Here is a 15,446-nt window from a genome sequence, read left to right on the forward strand (position 1 = left end):
TTTAATATTGACTGAAAAGTTACCATTCTGCAGCTGAGAAAATGGAAGCATCCAGCAACTCACAAGCCCTTTGCTTCTGGTTCTGTGAGGGAATGCTTGATGTCCTTCAGACCACTTTCTCCCCATTCCTGTTTCCCTCTGTAATGCTGTGTAACACTCTTTCTCACAGGGACAGCAAGACTTAACTGTTCTGCTATTTGAAGTGAACTCAGGAGAGACCATATTAACAGAGCAATGGATTCACCAAGGAAACATGCTCCATTCCTGTAAGTTGAAAAAGTCTTCTCTGGAAAAAAAAAAAAAACAAACCCAAACCACACAGTCTAAAATTCATAAGTGTTTATATGAGCAAAAGCTAGACATTTTCATACCTTCTTCCTAGCAACAATTTCAGATATATTTATTCAAACTAAGATTATGTTACAAAAGGTAATGGAGGAAAAAATCCTCCATACTTCGTCAGAATATTGAGGTTTTCAGTTAATGCTGGGTTTTTATGCTTTTTTTACTGTGCTCTCTTCTGTTCTAAGGTCATTTTGTAACATAAAACACCTTTTACAGAGGGCTAGCAGTATTGTCGCAATGACTTGTTTTCCTGAATTAAGGTCTCTTTTACATTCATTCATTAACAGACTGAAGTCTATCTTAACATCAAGAGTATACTTAAGCACGTTTCTTGACAAGGAGTTTGCAATTTCTAGATGAGGGAAATCAGCACTTTTGGGTGAAAGTAAAATGTAACCTTAAACCACATAAGTGGGATGAATTTATTTGTAAGAAGTGGCAGAATAATGTTTCCTCTTGGATGTTTGGTAAGGTTGTTAATTTAAACATTTCTGGTTTAGCCTGTGTAGGCAGAAATTGTTATTTTTACATTGTTATCAGATATTCAGCATACATCAAAATTTATTATACCAAAACAGAATATCTACACTGATATTTTCTTTTTGAAATTTATCTAAAAACTAGAAATATAAGGAGTTATAAAACAGATCCTGAAAGCAATGAAAAAGGAACTAAAAGGTCAGGAAATGTGCAAGGCTGCAGGTGGATGCGAGAACCAATCTGTGAGCTTCCAGGCCCTGTTTGTTGGAGCCACCCACCTGTAATTCAAAGCTCTAAAAAACTTAGAGGATTGGTGCCTTTAGTCACTTTCAGTATTTTAAGTCACGTTTACCGAGACTGTGAGTGTGCAATGACTTTCAACGAGGTCACACTTACTAGCAAACATTCTCTTTTTCCTCAAAGATGAGAAATTCAAATACTGAAAAAAAACATTCAAGGCACTCGGTTATAGGTATCAGAAGCAACTGTAGCCTTGCTGACCTGAAACAATCTGATCTAAAGCAACAGTTAAATGCTATATTAAAAAAAAAACAAACAGGAAAAACATTCTGATAAGGAGTGTACAGAAGTGTCACAGGACTGGAAATGCTGGGTTGAGTTTACTGAGTTTGTGAAGTCAGTAACGTCACAAATCCTCCAAATGTGGGAACCCACGAAAACCAAGATGGATAAGTAGCAAGGAGAATTTAAGGCTGAAAAAGAGCTCCATTTTCTACACTAACAGCAATTATTGAGCTCCTAAGTCTTCACCTAATTACTTAGACTAATGCCATGGCTGCAAGGAAGTCTGAACATGTCCCTTGCAGAGACAGGATACAATAAATGAATATGATCTTGATGAGGGGAAAAAGAAACCAGCCAAGCCTCAGAGTAGGCCCCTGCAAAGGACATGTGAAAAACCAAAAAGTAAACAAAAAAGGGCCAGTAAACCTAAAACACAAGCACAAAGAAAATGCTCTTATGGGAGTTCAAAAGAGCTGTAGTACCATCAACAGATCGCAATAGCAACGTCAGTTGCAGCTGCCGTGGCTGTCTGAACCACTGACAGAGATTCATCTTCCCCATTTTGAGATGTTAACTGAACCTCGCCCCATCTCCCCCAAAAGGCTGAAGTATGTGTCCTATGCTCCCACAGAAAGAACCAGCACTTCCACACAGCGACTTCCGTGACCTCTTCTAGGTCAGGACGGATCTGCTAGGCCTGCCTCTTTGTCTTCCAGAACTGCAAATGAAAACCAGGCAAGTTAATCTTGGGGCAGACCACAACATTTTAGTTACCTAAACCTCAGAAGAGGAATCCAACTTGTTCCTCTCACAGCAAACGCCGCCTCTCATAAGCTGGATTACAGGAGGAATGATTTCTGTCAAAAGTTACTTGTTTGTGGTAATGATGTAAATAAGCAGGGAACTATGTTTTAAACCTTCTTTTGCATCTATATTTCTCTCTCCTAAAATATTTTTATTACTTCATGGGCAATTATTTAAATGTTTGTTTCCAGTTAAATTTAGTCACTGCTCTAAGATTGGCAACTTTTTATAACGTTTTACATCATTGACAATTCTACACCTTATTAGATACTGGATGATTACTTTTTTTAATCAGAAAATAGTTGAGTAAATTTCTTCTTGATTATTTAACACTTCATTAGTTTTCATAGAGCTCTATTTGGATTCAAAGTAGAATAATATGAAAAACAGCATTTAAAACAACTCTTAGATTGATTTGATTTAGATGTATTGGATACATTAATGAAGTACATCTTGTTAAAAAAAGTGTATAGAATTGATTCTGTCTGGACTGCCTTCAGCTTTTAAATAGAGACTGCACCTTCACAGATCTATCCCGTGTATGGAAGGGGAAAAAACCCTGTGCTTTTCAGTTCTTAATCTGCTTACAAGTTTGAACTAGTTGGTTCAGCTGGTTAAAGTGAAATTGAACTGCAAGCAGCAGCTACCGCTGTTAAGACTGTAGTTCTGCACTTCAAAAACTTGCTTTGTGATTCTTACTCTATAAAAGGGAAGGTTTTTGTGCTACGCCATGTATCTTTGGTAACACATAACTGCTTAAAATTTTAAGGTACTGTAGTGCATACAGCTGTAACAAGTTACTGATTTCACATTTGAAGAGAACATATTTAATTTAAATCAATCCTATGTAAAAAAGATGTTCATCTCTCCTCATTTGTTCTAGAGCAGTACTATGTGCAGACTCCGGGGCTCATTGTAGTGGTAAGGTAGCACTGTATTACACTACAACGCCAAGCCCAGAGGCATGAACAGATGTTCAGTAAGTAGATCTGCAAGTAATAGTTGTGATGTACTCCAGAGACCAGTTCTTTATACACGTACATGCCAGCAGTACTATGAACACAGTATTCCTGTTCCTTTACATGTTTTCTTATAGGAGAGGCTGATCAAAAGCAGATTGCTCTCCATGCGCTTTAAAGGTCCTCTGTTGGTGGCAATCCAGTTTTGGCTGCCATTTTTCCATGGAGCCTCTCAGTTCCTCCCCTCATGACCAGGTATTCATCTGTGACGTGATGGGGGAAACAAGTGAGAGCCTTCTGGCAAGGAAGCCAGAAACACAAGCAATTCCTTGGCAACTTTAATGCTTCCAAGTAAGAAACAGTTAACATTAAAAACAACAGACCAGGCGAGGTCAAGTTTCAAGTTTCCAGCAGTCTCTCAACCTCACCAGCCTCTGCAGTCTTGAAGCTGTCAGCTCTGGAAATGTCACTGGTTATGGGGACTCATGCCAAGTCTAAACTAGATACCCTATACACGTAGAGCAGCAGTTATGATTCCAGTTTGAAAATTAGAGTCTTCAATAACAAAACTGCAAAGATGCCAAACAGATACCCGACTTAGAAGGGATTTTCTTTCGTATTTATCTGTCGGCAATTCCTTCTGAAAACAAAACAGACCAAAGAATCCCAAAACCAACATTAAACTGACAGGCAGTATAGGCTGAAGCCTTTGAGTACGTTTCAACACGACAGCATTTTTGATTAAGGAAAAGATGGTAGCTGTATTTAACTTGTCCTTTCGGTAAGGAATATACTTCAGGTGAAAAACTGATTACAGTGCTGGCACTGTAAATTATTACAATAATGAGAGAATAATAATTAGGAATAAATGTGTTAACATGGAGACAAAAGCATATCATACTGATTTTAAAAATAAGCCCGAGAACTGTAAACGTAGGTTATAAAGGAACATTTGAGCAATGACCACTCTCACCTCTTGCTATTGAGATGCTGCAGTTAGCACAGTAAACACACAGGTATCTTAGGCTTTTAATCAGATCTATTTCATAAGCAAGACACAGGTGCTTAAATAAGGACCTCAGAAATACCAGGATCAGTTTTTAGCATGTTAACATCTAACTAATGGGACACAATGACTACCACGTTCTGAATCAGAAAAGTGGATGGTAACTAATGCGTTGCAGTTCTTCTAGTTGGTGCATTCTACAATGCAACACAATCCCTATTCTGCTGGTAATTCCACTCAGTACTATTTTTATTGCAAGAATTCTAACCTGTCTTTAATATACACATCAATTCTTTTAAGGAGTAACATACGTTGGTAGTTGAAATATTTTAACACAGTGGAGCAGAGATCAGGTGACTGATACATAACTGAAAAAGAAAGATTTATTTCAATAAAGTTCTGAATGGATGCTTTGAAGACAATTACACAATCATTTTATATGTTATAAAGTTATGAATTATGCACATAAATGTATCTCTTTAAAAAGCTTATATAAGTTTTTAATTGCTTAAAAGGTGTTAAGGCTTGGTTTTATATTTCCATTATTAGAAACTGTTACAAAACACGTTTTCAGATCTACTTCTCTGTGGTGTTAATGACAACTCTTAGCACTGACAGCCATTTTAGCACTGGAGCAATTTTCTATGGGAAACAATCAAAACTGTTTTGAAATTCCAGACTGCTATTCAAGAAAGCTGGCAAAATTAAACAGAAAAAGATGACTGCTGCTTAACAGCAACATCTTACAGTCTTGTTTTGGGAGACCATTTTGCCTGTGTTGAGATGTTGTGTTACAATCCTGTTTTCTAACGCATTTCCAATGCATTTTGTCAATTTGCTGCCTATTTAGTAAACACACTCTCCTTATCCTTAAACCGTATTCAGAGAAGCTACATGTAGAATCCCAATCTACACACCCTGACTCTGATGAACCACTTCTTGCTTTTAGGGTTCTCTCCGCCTGACTAGACTTTTGTTTCCCTGGTTTGCTTTTGGAAGAGTTATGTGAAACTGTGTCCAAAGCCTTACTAAAATCAAGATGCAGGAACTAGTTCATAAACCCAACCACAAGACCTGTCACTTTTTAACAGAAATTAGACAGGGCTTTTGTGACTTGATCATAGCAAATACTTATGAGTTGTTATGCATGTCATTGGTATCTTGAGAATACTAACAGAGATTTTAATCTTTGCTTGTCAGGAAAAAAACTTAACATCAGGTGAGTTGATCCATCATTTCCATCTTCTCTAAGGTAAAGCACTAGTTTGGCGGTTTTTTTCAGTCATCTGGTAGTACTCTTGTTTCACATTAGTTTTCAAAAGTGGTCTCAAAAACACTGAAGTTTCTCCAATTAGTTCTTAGGTAAGCTTCTTGAATCTCTGTCACTCAAATCACTTGTATGAGCCATTGACTTTTGACTTTTTGGATCAGTCATCACTATAACAGACTAAGAAATTCAACACAGACAATCCATATCTGACTCAGACATGTAATTACTTGTGTCAGCAGCTGTTCTCTTTTAAGTAGTCAGCACTTTTGTTAGCACAAATCTTTTACTCCTTGCGTATTTATTCTGTCATTTGACAGTTGTTTCTCACCTGCTTTGATCCCTACTAACACTGGTATCTGAATTTCCACTTTCTGTAGGCCTCCCCTCCTTTGTGTTTGAAGTCAATGGAATTCCTCATTTAACTGAGTTGGTCTCTTATTACAGCTAGTCTTTGTCTCCTGCATTGGGATATATTTTCAGATATGACCTTCGCATCTCCAAGGAACTGTCTTGCCTCCTCAGTTCCTCTCTTACCTCAGACTTGTCTTCTGTGACATCTTAACTATCAATTTTCTGAAGTCTGCTTTCTTGAAGCCCAGTGATTTTCATTTTGATGTTCTTCATGCACTCTAAGAATCATGAATAATTAATTCCACTATCTTTCTTACACAAGTTGTCATAAATCATCCAATTTTTTTCCTCACTTGCTGCTGCTGTAGTCATTCTGGATCCCAGCAACTGGTTCCTAAAGGGTGTAACATTGTCCTAAATTAGACAGCAGTCAGTTATTTTGAATATGCCATAAATCTGAACACTACAACTCAGCTATGAGACAAGACTTATATTTGATGAGTTCTTAAAATATGAGGCAACATTCACGTGAGGCAAGTATTCTTATCTAGGAAGCATGCTTGTACACTAGTGCACAGGTGTTACTGAAGCTCTCTGTTTGAGAAGCTCATTCCTGAGGCTTGAAATAAACTAAATATTGCACAGACCTTCCTCACTAAATTTATTCATAACCAGCAGCCAGGAAAATCTGTCTGTACCCTGTTAGCCTTGTAACAGACAGTTATTTAGTAAGCTGCAGGAATTGGGCAGGTCTCAAACAGTTTGCATCCCTACCTAACCCTTTTTACCTAAAGATGACAGTTCTGAATTTAACCTGCATGTGCAAACATTAATCATTAGAAGATAATGTTCTTTTATACCAAACCAGGCTCATAATGAGTACCACACATTCTCTTAGAATATCTTCTCGATAAAACTGGAAGGTATTCCTGAGAATTCTTCAAGCAACACAATCTCAGTTCACTAAGCTAAAGGGTAAAGAAAAATGCTATTAACTGGTGCTGCACAAGTCACATTTTCATAGCCAATTCTTTCACAATGCTATACACATACTATGCCCATGTACACACACTATAAATCCTCCCCCCTGGAAAAGTGACATGGAGAACAATGACAATGAAAGGGTAGAACAGATGAACAGAAAATACGCATTGCTTATTTCATTTTCTGAAATTTCTTAATCCCTGGAAACTAGGGGCCTTTTTGCCCACAATTCCTATTCAAAATTTGTTTTTGAGCAAGGTATTCTCATATATTCAAAATTTTTAGTAAGGGCTTTTGAGGTTCCTTTCCAGGAGCAAAGCTGTGCTCTTGGACAGAGCCTGGAAATTCTCAGAATTGCATTAGATCAGCCCATTTAGATCCTTCTAGTTGTGTGTTACTTTTTTCTAATTTTTAATAAGACACTGCAGCTTCTAGGGAAGTTTGGTTTGGGGTTTTTGTTTGTTTGTTTGTTTTCTGAAGAACAACCATACCTATTCAGAACCAGTTCTTAGCACTCTCTGTGACATGGCTGCTTGGCTTTTTATATTGGTAACACTCAATAATCACAGCCAAGTTCTTAGTCAAATGTTTTTAATGAACATTAAAGGTTAAACCTAAAAGACGCCACTGGAATTACAAAATGCACATTTTCAAAAGACACTAATCCTTAAGTGACTTCCTTAAGGGGAGAAGGTTGAAATAATGATTTTATTTTCTGTGTGTTCCTTGTAGAGTTTCTTCTGTAACATACTGTTTATTCATAGGTACAAAAAGCCACTGCTCAATCATCCAGTTCTGATTCAATTGAAGATTCATGCGATTCGCTTAGCTGATTTTTAAGCTTCATCTATCATATAAAGCTTTCTTCTTCATGAGCATTTCTATATTCATCTTGCACCAGCTTCCTCCTCCTGCTCTTCATACAATTTCATCATTTTAGGTGAAAGACTTCCATGTAATTCAAAATCTAGAGAGATCCTTTCTTTACACATCCCTGCCATCATCATAATCTCTGTGTTTTCAACTGAATAACACTTAAAGGACGCAAGAAGCAAACAAATTTGAGTTCTATTGTACTTCTTCACAAGGAATGAGCAGACTTTCCAACATTCAAAAAGGTAATACTGCAACTGTAATATGGTCCTTATCGGTATTGCAAAACACACACCTGTAACTCAAGCAAACTTGTAAGCCCTAAGGAGTATTTCCTCCCCAAATGAAATCTATGCTCTACGTAGACTTTCACATAATTTTTTTTGGCCTGGTGCTTCCTCTGATATGCAAAATACTTTCTAGACAAATAGTCTCAAAACTTACAACTGAAGAAAAGGACCACGTAGAAAAGTATTGTCAGAAAATAGGGATGGAAAATGCAGGGAGAATGAACAAACACTGGCATGTCTGATTATCACTCAGTAAACTAGGTCTTGAAGTAACAGATTGGACAGTAGTAAGGAATAATGTAGTAAATATTACTAAGTGTTACAGTTCAGTCACTTAAAGAGACCAGACAAATGGCCATGAACAGATTCCCATCTTAAGCCAGTCAGTAGTTTTGAGAGAGAGAGAGAAAATAAAGTATCTACCAGATTGCTGTTTAGTAGTAAAAGCTCATCATAGGACCGTTCTGCAGATCTTAACATTCGTGACTCAGCAGTAACTGCTTTCTCTCTAATCAAAAAAACTCAAAACCCAACATGTATCTCTAAATTTAGTTAAAAAAAAATCAAGAAGAAATTAGTAAATATTTGGTTGGAATAAATTCTTCCTTCTGTGCACAACTCTGGAAGTCCTCCAGATCTGAACAGTAAAATAAAGGAACTTTAAAGACCAAAGAATTGTATAGTGCTACATTTGGAACTACGGCAAATGGTCTCAAAGTCCAAAGGAGTAGCACATATCTTTTCAACAGACAGATGATGCTCATGCTTCAGTTGGGCTTCCTTTTTCCATTGCTGACACAGGTGCCAAGCAGCAACAATTCACTCTGCTTCCCAAATAAATGTTTAGTCTTCTACTAGATATGCAGTCATACAGGACAACTAACTGCTACAGGAGCCTCAACTGCTTGCATAAACACGAGTGTAACTTCACAGACCTCATCACTCTCATGGCCCAATGCCTAAACAAAATAGGAATTACGTAGTATTTGCTTTTTATTCCACACAACTGTAGAAGATGACTTTATAAACTGTAAACGTTGTTAATATTTTTCTTGATTTATTCCTATATAATTTATTTTATAGTTATTCATTTATAGTAAGTTTCCAAAATACTATTTTCAAGAAAAACAAAACAAATTTCTGCAGATCTCTCACAGCTACATCTAGATAGATAACATTAAGAACAAGGCTAAAGAGTATTCTACAATGCATATTACATTTTTTTAGGGTGAAGAAGAAAACAGATGAACTCCCACTAGAGTTACTAGTTCACATTTTGTTACAATAAGCCAGGTCTCAATTAAATTTGTATGAGTATTGGGGAATATAAAGTGAACTGTACGTGTAGATGGCCCTTCTTTTGTCAGAACACTGAAAGAAGAATGTTGTGACTATAGTGCCATATAAAGGTACTAGAAAAGAATGCTTTTGTGTTGACTCCAATATGAAATTACTCCAATATTTTTCTTGCATTAAGTAAAAAACAAAAGCTGAATGGGAAAAGAGGGTAACAGCAGAACTCACTACTGTATTTAAGGATGCAGCTGCAACATCCTGGCATTACCATCACGTAATCTGAAATTAACTTCCAAAGATTATGAATATACTCTAAGTTCTCGGAGTGTGAAGCTATACAACTGAGAGAATTCCAAAGAACTAGACATGGGTGACCGGGGTCTTTTGAGAACACCGATAACTTTTATTTCCCCTTGTGAAGTCAAACAGTTGAACCTCCATTGAACATGAGGAAATATGAATTAAACTAACTCACTGCTTCTGAAGACACTGTACAAGACACTAAAATATATAATATTTTTAAAGCATAAAATGTTACAGGAAGTTATTATCATCCTATGTTTTAAGAAGAAAGGCTTTTCACCTGTGCAGAAGTTCAACTAACTACTTTTAAAAAATTTGCATTTCTCAGGGAATACAGATATTCTGTTAATGAGCATTTTGCTGATGGAAATGAAATAGTGTATATGCACAGATGTAAGCCATGTCTCTGCACTAGTTTGGATCCCAAGTTAAACAAAACCTGCACCCTACCCGCCTTATTTGTAACTTTCTGGCACGTTCTGCTTTGAACAGCCTTACAGGCATGTAACAGTATCTAGTCAAAATATGCGCCACTTGCAGTGCAACTGTGTATAGCAATTCCTTCTTTCACTTGCAGAGACTCACCTCGTTCGATAGGATTCAAGTGAAAGGTTGTAGAAGATGCCTGCCCACATGGGAAATGAGTAGTGAGTTGCAAACTTTAGGTGAACAACTAGTGAAAGACACAGGACTGAGCTGTACTGAAACAGATGAGGAGAACACAAGCTTTGTTTCCCACTAAGAACAGTAGTATTCTAACCTTCTAAATGAATTTCTGTAGAATACACTGATGACTAGTACTTGTGTTTGTCGTGCTGAGGAAAAGAAAGGCATTAACCTCATTAAAAATGTCCTGCCTGAAGAATTTAAAGCCAGCAGTGAGAAGTTGTGCCATTTGGCAAGAGAGAACACCACAACCTGGGTGGAATAAAAAAGCACCCAAACATCTGCACAACAGGATAAGATACTGAAGTTTCACAGACATACTCCCACTTTCTCTTGTAAATGACTAACAGTGACCATGTGGCTTTATGTCCAGTACCATTCTGAAGTGCACCAGCAATGCAGGTGGAGAAAAGCAGGCACATGTGCAAGGGGACAAAACAAATCTCCAGTAGGCACCTCTGATGATAAGCAAATAACACTGTAGGCTACTTCTAAGAATAAGACCTCTCAAGAAGTCCCCATCTTGAGGCATCTCTTCCTTTTTCTTAATCAGGGTCACTATATAATCTTATATCCTTCTGTACATTAAGGCAATGGTCATGGCATTGAGACACAAGTTTTCAGAAGTAATACAAAATCTTGATATGAACCTCCTAATAATCTCTCACATTTCCTCTTGGGTTTCCCAATCCATGTCTTTTTCAAAGTTGGGGAGAAGAAGCAAAAAGGTGAAGATTGTATTAATACTTATCTTCTAACTTCCAGCTGACGTATTTCTATACAGTCTCTACAGCTGACATATTTCTATACAGTCATCTCTACTCCTTTTCTAGCTGGTTTTAGTGACACAATGCAGACTCCCATTCTGAAAATGTCCATGTGTTTTACTTTTCATCACTAAGCAACCCTACAAACTTGGAAAAGAGCTTGGACATGGGTCTACTCAATAGGTAATGTTAAATTACACTCAATTTCTTCAAGAACAAGATTTACCTTGATAGTAAAATGTAAAAATGAGAAGTTTAAATATTCAAAAATGCTGTTTGCATCAAAGAAGCTCTAAGAATATTTAGCAAAAAGTAAAATGGAAAAAAGAAACTGCTAATTCAAGTCAGAAGAAATATTCGAGTGCTGGACAATAAGGCACACTAAAGGGAGTGACTCTTATTCACAGACAAAATGAGTCAATGAAAAACCTCTTTTCTAAACTAAGTAGCTCTGGTTTCAGTTCTTGAATTATTTATACAAAATACAAGAAAGTGGTTTGAATATGGTGAACCTCAGCTTGCATGTCCAAAGCACGCTTCAAAGAGCACAGACACCACCAATTTTGCAATTACGTGGAAAGTAGCTCATGAGTAGTTTATTTCAAACCCTTTTGAAGATGAATGTCCACAGGTAGTAAAGTAACTTAAAACTCTAGAGTCAAGACAGACTATACACCCCTTTTTTGAAATACAGATAAAGCTGAATATTTGCTTCATTAGACGGAATGCATCTGTGTTATCACTGAAAAAACAATTAGAAACCAGTTAGAAACAAACTCACCCATATTTTGGTCTGCACATCTCTTTCCAGAAATTCTGATTAAGACAATATATTCTAAATCAAATGAATACTCTCCTTTTCCTGTCCTACACTTTGTTTCGTTAACGACCTCAGAGACCTTGACTTATCTTCCACTAATTAGTAGAGCAGTTGTCAGGTCTTCACTTTCAGAGTACAGATAATGTTGTTAAAAAACAATGTTGTTTTGCAGTACACTGGAACTGCTCCTCCAAAGAAGCTGTTTTGTCATAAATTCTATTAATGAAAAACATTTACCTTAAGGTAAAGTTACCTTAAGGTAAGCTGGGTGTTCTCTAAAAACTAACCATGCTTGATCATTAAGTTCCATGCAACTTTGGTCACGGAGAAATGTGCAAGGTCTTGAAGCCTTTTTAATATTTACTGTACTTGGAATGCTTTTAGAAAGGACCTTAAACTTTGAGGCTTATAGGAACAAGCTGTTCAAAGCCATACTTGTCTAACATTCATATTTCTAATCCTGACCAGTTCATCACACCTTCCACTTGGAGCTCCTACAACTTTTACATCCGTTCACATGTTCCAGTTAATGTCCCTTTAGTCAAGAAAGTTTAAAGCAAACAGATATAATGCCATTTCTTACGCATGATAATCTTTTTTAATATCTACAAAAGACTTGAAGGAACAAAAACCTAAATGTCAACTCTGAAATTCTGAAATCCATAAAAAGGCACCTGTCTTGTTTTGTTGGTTTTTTTTTTACATTTGGCCTTTGTGCTCTCACATCACAGGTTAAAAATATGTGAATACAAGTGAAACATTATTGAAATAATAATTAATTAAATAAGAGTTTAAGTGCTAAGTCACAAACTTTAAAAACAATATTATTTAAAGTGTTTTGCTTTGATTGTGTATGACGTGAAACAAATTCATATCCACTTAATGACAAACCTTACTACACTTCTAAACGAGTAACTACCTTTAAAAATACACATCTCATGGTTTTATATCAGACACAGTTTATAAATAAAAGATTAGAACAATTTGTTTGGGTTGAAAGGACAGTACAAAACAAAGCACTTAAAATTACTGAACAAAATATTACAGCCACCTTTCTTGTGTTACGATTCCAAAGTGGGATACCTGCCAAAAAGGTCAAACAAGGCTAATAACCCTCACGTTTCCTTTTTCGTTTTAAAGCAAGGCTGCAATTACAAAAATGGATAGAGCTGAGCAGAACAAACATCTTGAAACATATATTATGAAGTGAGGTATGGTAGTGTTGAAGTGCTACAGCGGATTTCTGCATATTCAAACTTACTTCAGGTCAACTACACTGAAGTCTGAGATCAGCAGACTACTGACTGCTTGTTCCAATCCTTTGTTGTATGATCCTTTGTTAGATGTCCAATGGCCACAGAGAAGATACATTCAATTAAGCAAAAACTAACATGATCAGATATGAATGAGCATATCTGGCAATTTAGAAGGCAAACTGTAAGTAAAAATGCAAGCATACAACTTATAATAAATACATTTTCAAGCATTTAACATTATCAATATTTTAAAAAGAATTTAAATAATAAATGCAACTATTTTATACAGAACTGTACCATTTATTATACACACAAGTATATCAGTTCCCTTTGTTTACAAAGGCTGGTTACAGATATATGGAATGTTACAGTACCATCTTGCATAAAATTTTCGTACAATTCGTACTTCAAAAAAAGGGTGCAAAACACCAGCCTAATAAATCTGACTGAATTGAAATATTTTTAATTACATCATTAACACATACACAACAAGCTGTACATAAGCCCACTTTTCAATCACCACTTCAAGATACTGTAGCAAGTACATTAGATTATAAATGATTCTAACGACTGAGTTAAATTTATTAAAGGTTTGCACTGCTACTCACCCTGGAACCTTGGAGATACAGTCTGTATTCATGAATTGCTGAGCTCTTGTTAGTACAGTTAAAAGGCAGGCAGCACTGGCTGCCAAAGTACTAGTCACAAGAGATTTCCTCAGAAAAACTTCACCCGGGAACAAACATTTTTGGATACTTTTTTTTTCCTTCAAGAATAAGAAAAAAGTTTTATGGGGTCAAGACTCTCCATTCTGTACCTTGGATGCTGGTGGATGCATGAAGTCCTTGAAGGGAACTAGTGCCTCTTTCAGAGCAGAGCACACTTCAGAGGATGAGCAGGTGATACATTCTACTAAAGTCGGGTACAAGGCAATAACTTGTGCCCATGTGTTGGCATCAACTGCAACAAAGAAAAGAACAGACCGAATCACTTACTACTCTCCAAATTCTGACAGCATATTTTTTTCAATACCTGTCTAAATAAAGGCATCCTCAGGTGCCTAAACATACACCTAGTGCTATATGAACACTATGACATCTGTACAGGGCCTTCAGATATGGTGAAGGACTTTTGCAGGAGAGTCATACTATCTTCTGCAGCTGGAGCCAGAAGCCAGGTGGGATATCCATAAAATGGTGCTACACACCTGGGTTTCTATGTACAAGTCATTCCCTGTGTTTTCTGGAAGAAGAACTGACAAACTGAAGATAATACTTCTATTAAATCTGTGAGACATGTACATTTTCTGCCTGCTTTTCTCAACTACTGAATCAGACACACGTTTCACTTTTGGAAACTTGTCAGCCATTGCTTCTATTAATTTCAATTCATACTAGAGTTACAGAAAGCAGAGAGAGAAACCCTGGACCTAGACACAGAAATATCCATGGTAAAGTCTGTTAATCAAACAAGTGAAATTAAACACTGTAGCATCATTTATTATGTCACTTTCTTATCTCTGTTTCAGCTTTGTTTTCCAAAGAGAACAACACCCTGATTTCAGACAACATTAATATTTTTCCTAAAGAAATAAAATAATGAAAAGTTATAACTGGGAGTAAACCAAAAGCTCTAATTTGTCCAGTGGTTCTCTTCATAAGAAAGTGTGTAGGAGATTTGCCAGTCACTGCCATATATGGACCAGGTAAAGAATTTCTCATTGCAGGAAGAGGGATATAAGGTGAACAGCACAGCTGAGCTGGCAACTCTGCTCCTGTAAGAGAAAGGCCTTCCAAAAAGCCTTCAGGGTTGCCAAAAGGTTTTATGTATCCTGGCTCAGTAGAAGTCTGTTCAATGATGCTGCAAAGTGAGGGACTGTCTCTTTCAGGTAACCCACCTGTGTTACTCTGTAAAGACTGGTTTGTTTGCTTCAGGATTGAAATGGCTTTTTCTGTTCCTCATAATATCAAACACAGGGATGCAGAGAGAGGTTTTGTATGCACAGTTCTGCCAGAGTTCAGAGTCCAATACTGTTGGTTTAGCTGAGGCTTCTGATTGAGTTTTCTAGTGGGAACTCTCTATGCACACAGTAGGTGCAGCTTACAGGAAGAGCAGGATGAATCATTATAAATGAAGTTGAGGTTTTGCATTTAATATGGCCCTTCAAATACATCTGTCAAACATTTACTTGGGCATCAATGAGCTAAGGCATCTTTCTAAATATGGGGGACAGGAGGTACTAGAGCAGAAAGGGAGGGAAAGCAAGAGCAGCAGCTTAAGTATCTAACAGCCTGCCCATGTGTTTCACTTGTACATCCCTGGAACTGCAGAGTGCACCCTGTGAATGTTATGCATTATGTGAGCATGACCCAGAGCGACCTATAAAGCTATCATGAAATGAAAAAGGGGTCTGGTGAGTTTTCATATAATTAAGAATTCTAGTAACGTTTT

At 36.8% G+C, this 15,446-nt stretch overlaps 1 protein-coding gene across 7 annotated transcripts in view; it reads right to left on the reverse strand.

Annotated features, from left to right (window-relative positions):
• Nucleotides 1-372: 372 nt before the first annotated feature.
• The window catches only part of MON2 (MON2 homolog, regulator of endosome-to-Golgi trafficking), an 84,975-nt gene continuing 69,901 nt past the window's right edge, over nucleotides 373-15,446 (reverse strand). For 3 of the 7 annotated variants that reach the window (XM_062016871.1, XM_062016861.1, XM_062016908.1), the window contains 2 exons: nucleotides 13,813-13,955; nucleotides 12,679-13,154 (listed from right to left, as the gene is read on the reverse strand). In XM_062016871.1, coding sequence (XP_061872855.1) covers nucleotides 13,029-13,154; nucleotides 13,813-13,955 — 269 coding nt within the window. In that variant the 3' untranslated portion in view covers nucleotides 12,679-13,028. Of the gene's footprint in view, nucleotides 2,069-4,600; nucleotides 6,135-12,678; nucleotides 13,155-13,436; nucleotides 13,956-15,446 lie in introns of those variants that run through there. The other 4 variants (XR_009820740.1, XM_062016892.1, XM_062016879.1 and 1 more) reach the window with 4 other exon arrangements.

Source organism: Colius striatus, chromosome 1, assembly GCF_028858725.1.
Source record: "Colius striatus isolate bColStr4 chromosome 1, bColStr4.1.hap1, whole genome shotgun sequence".
NCBI lineage: Eukaryota > Metazoa > Chordata > Aves > Coliiformes > Coliidae > Colius > Colius striatus.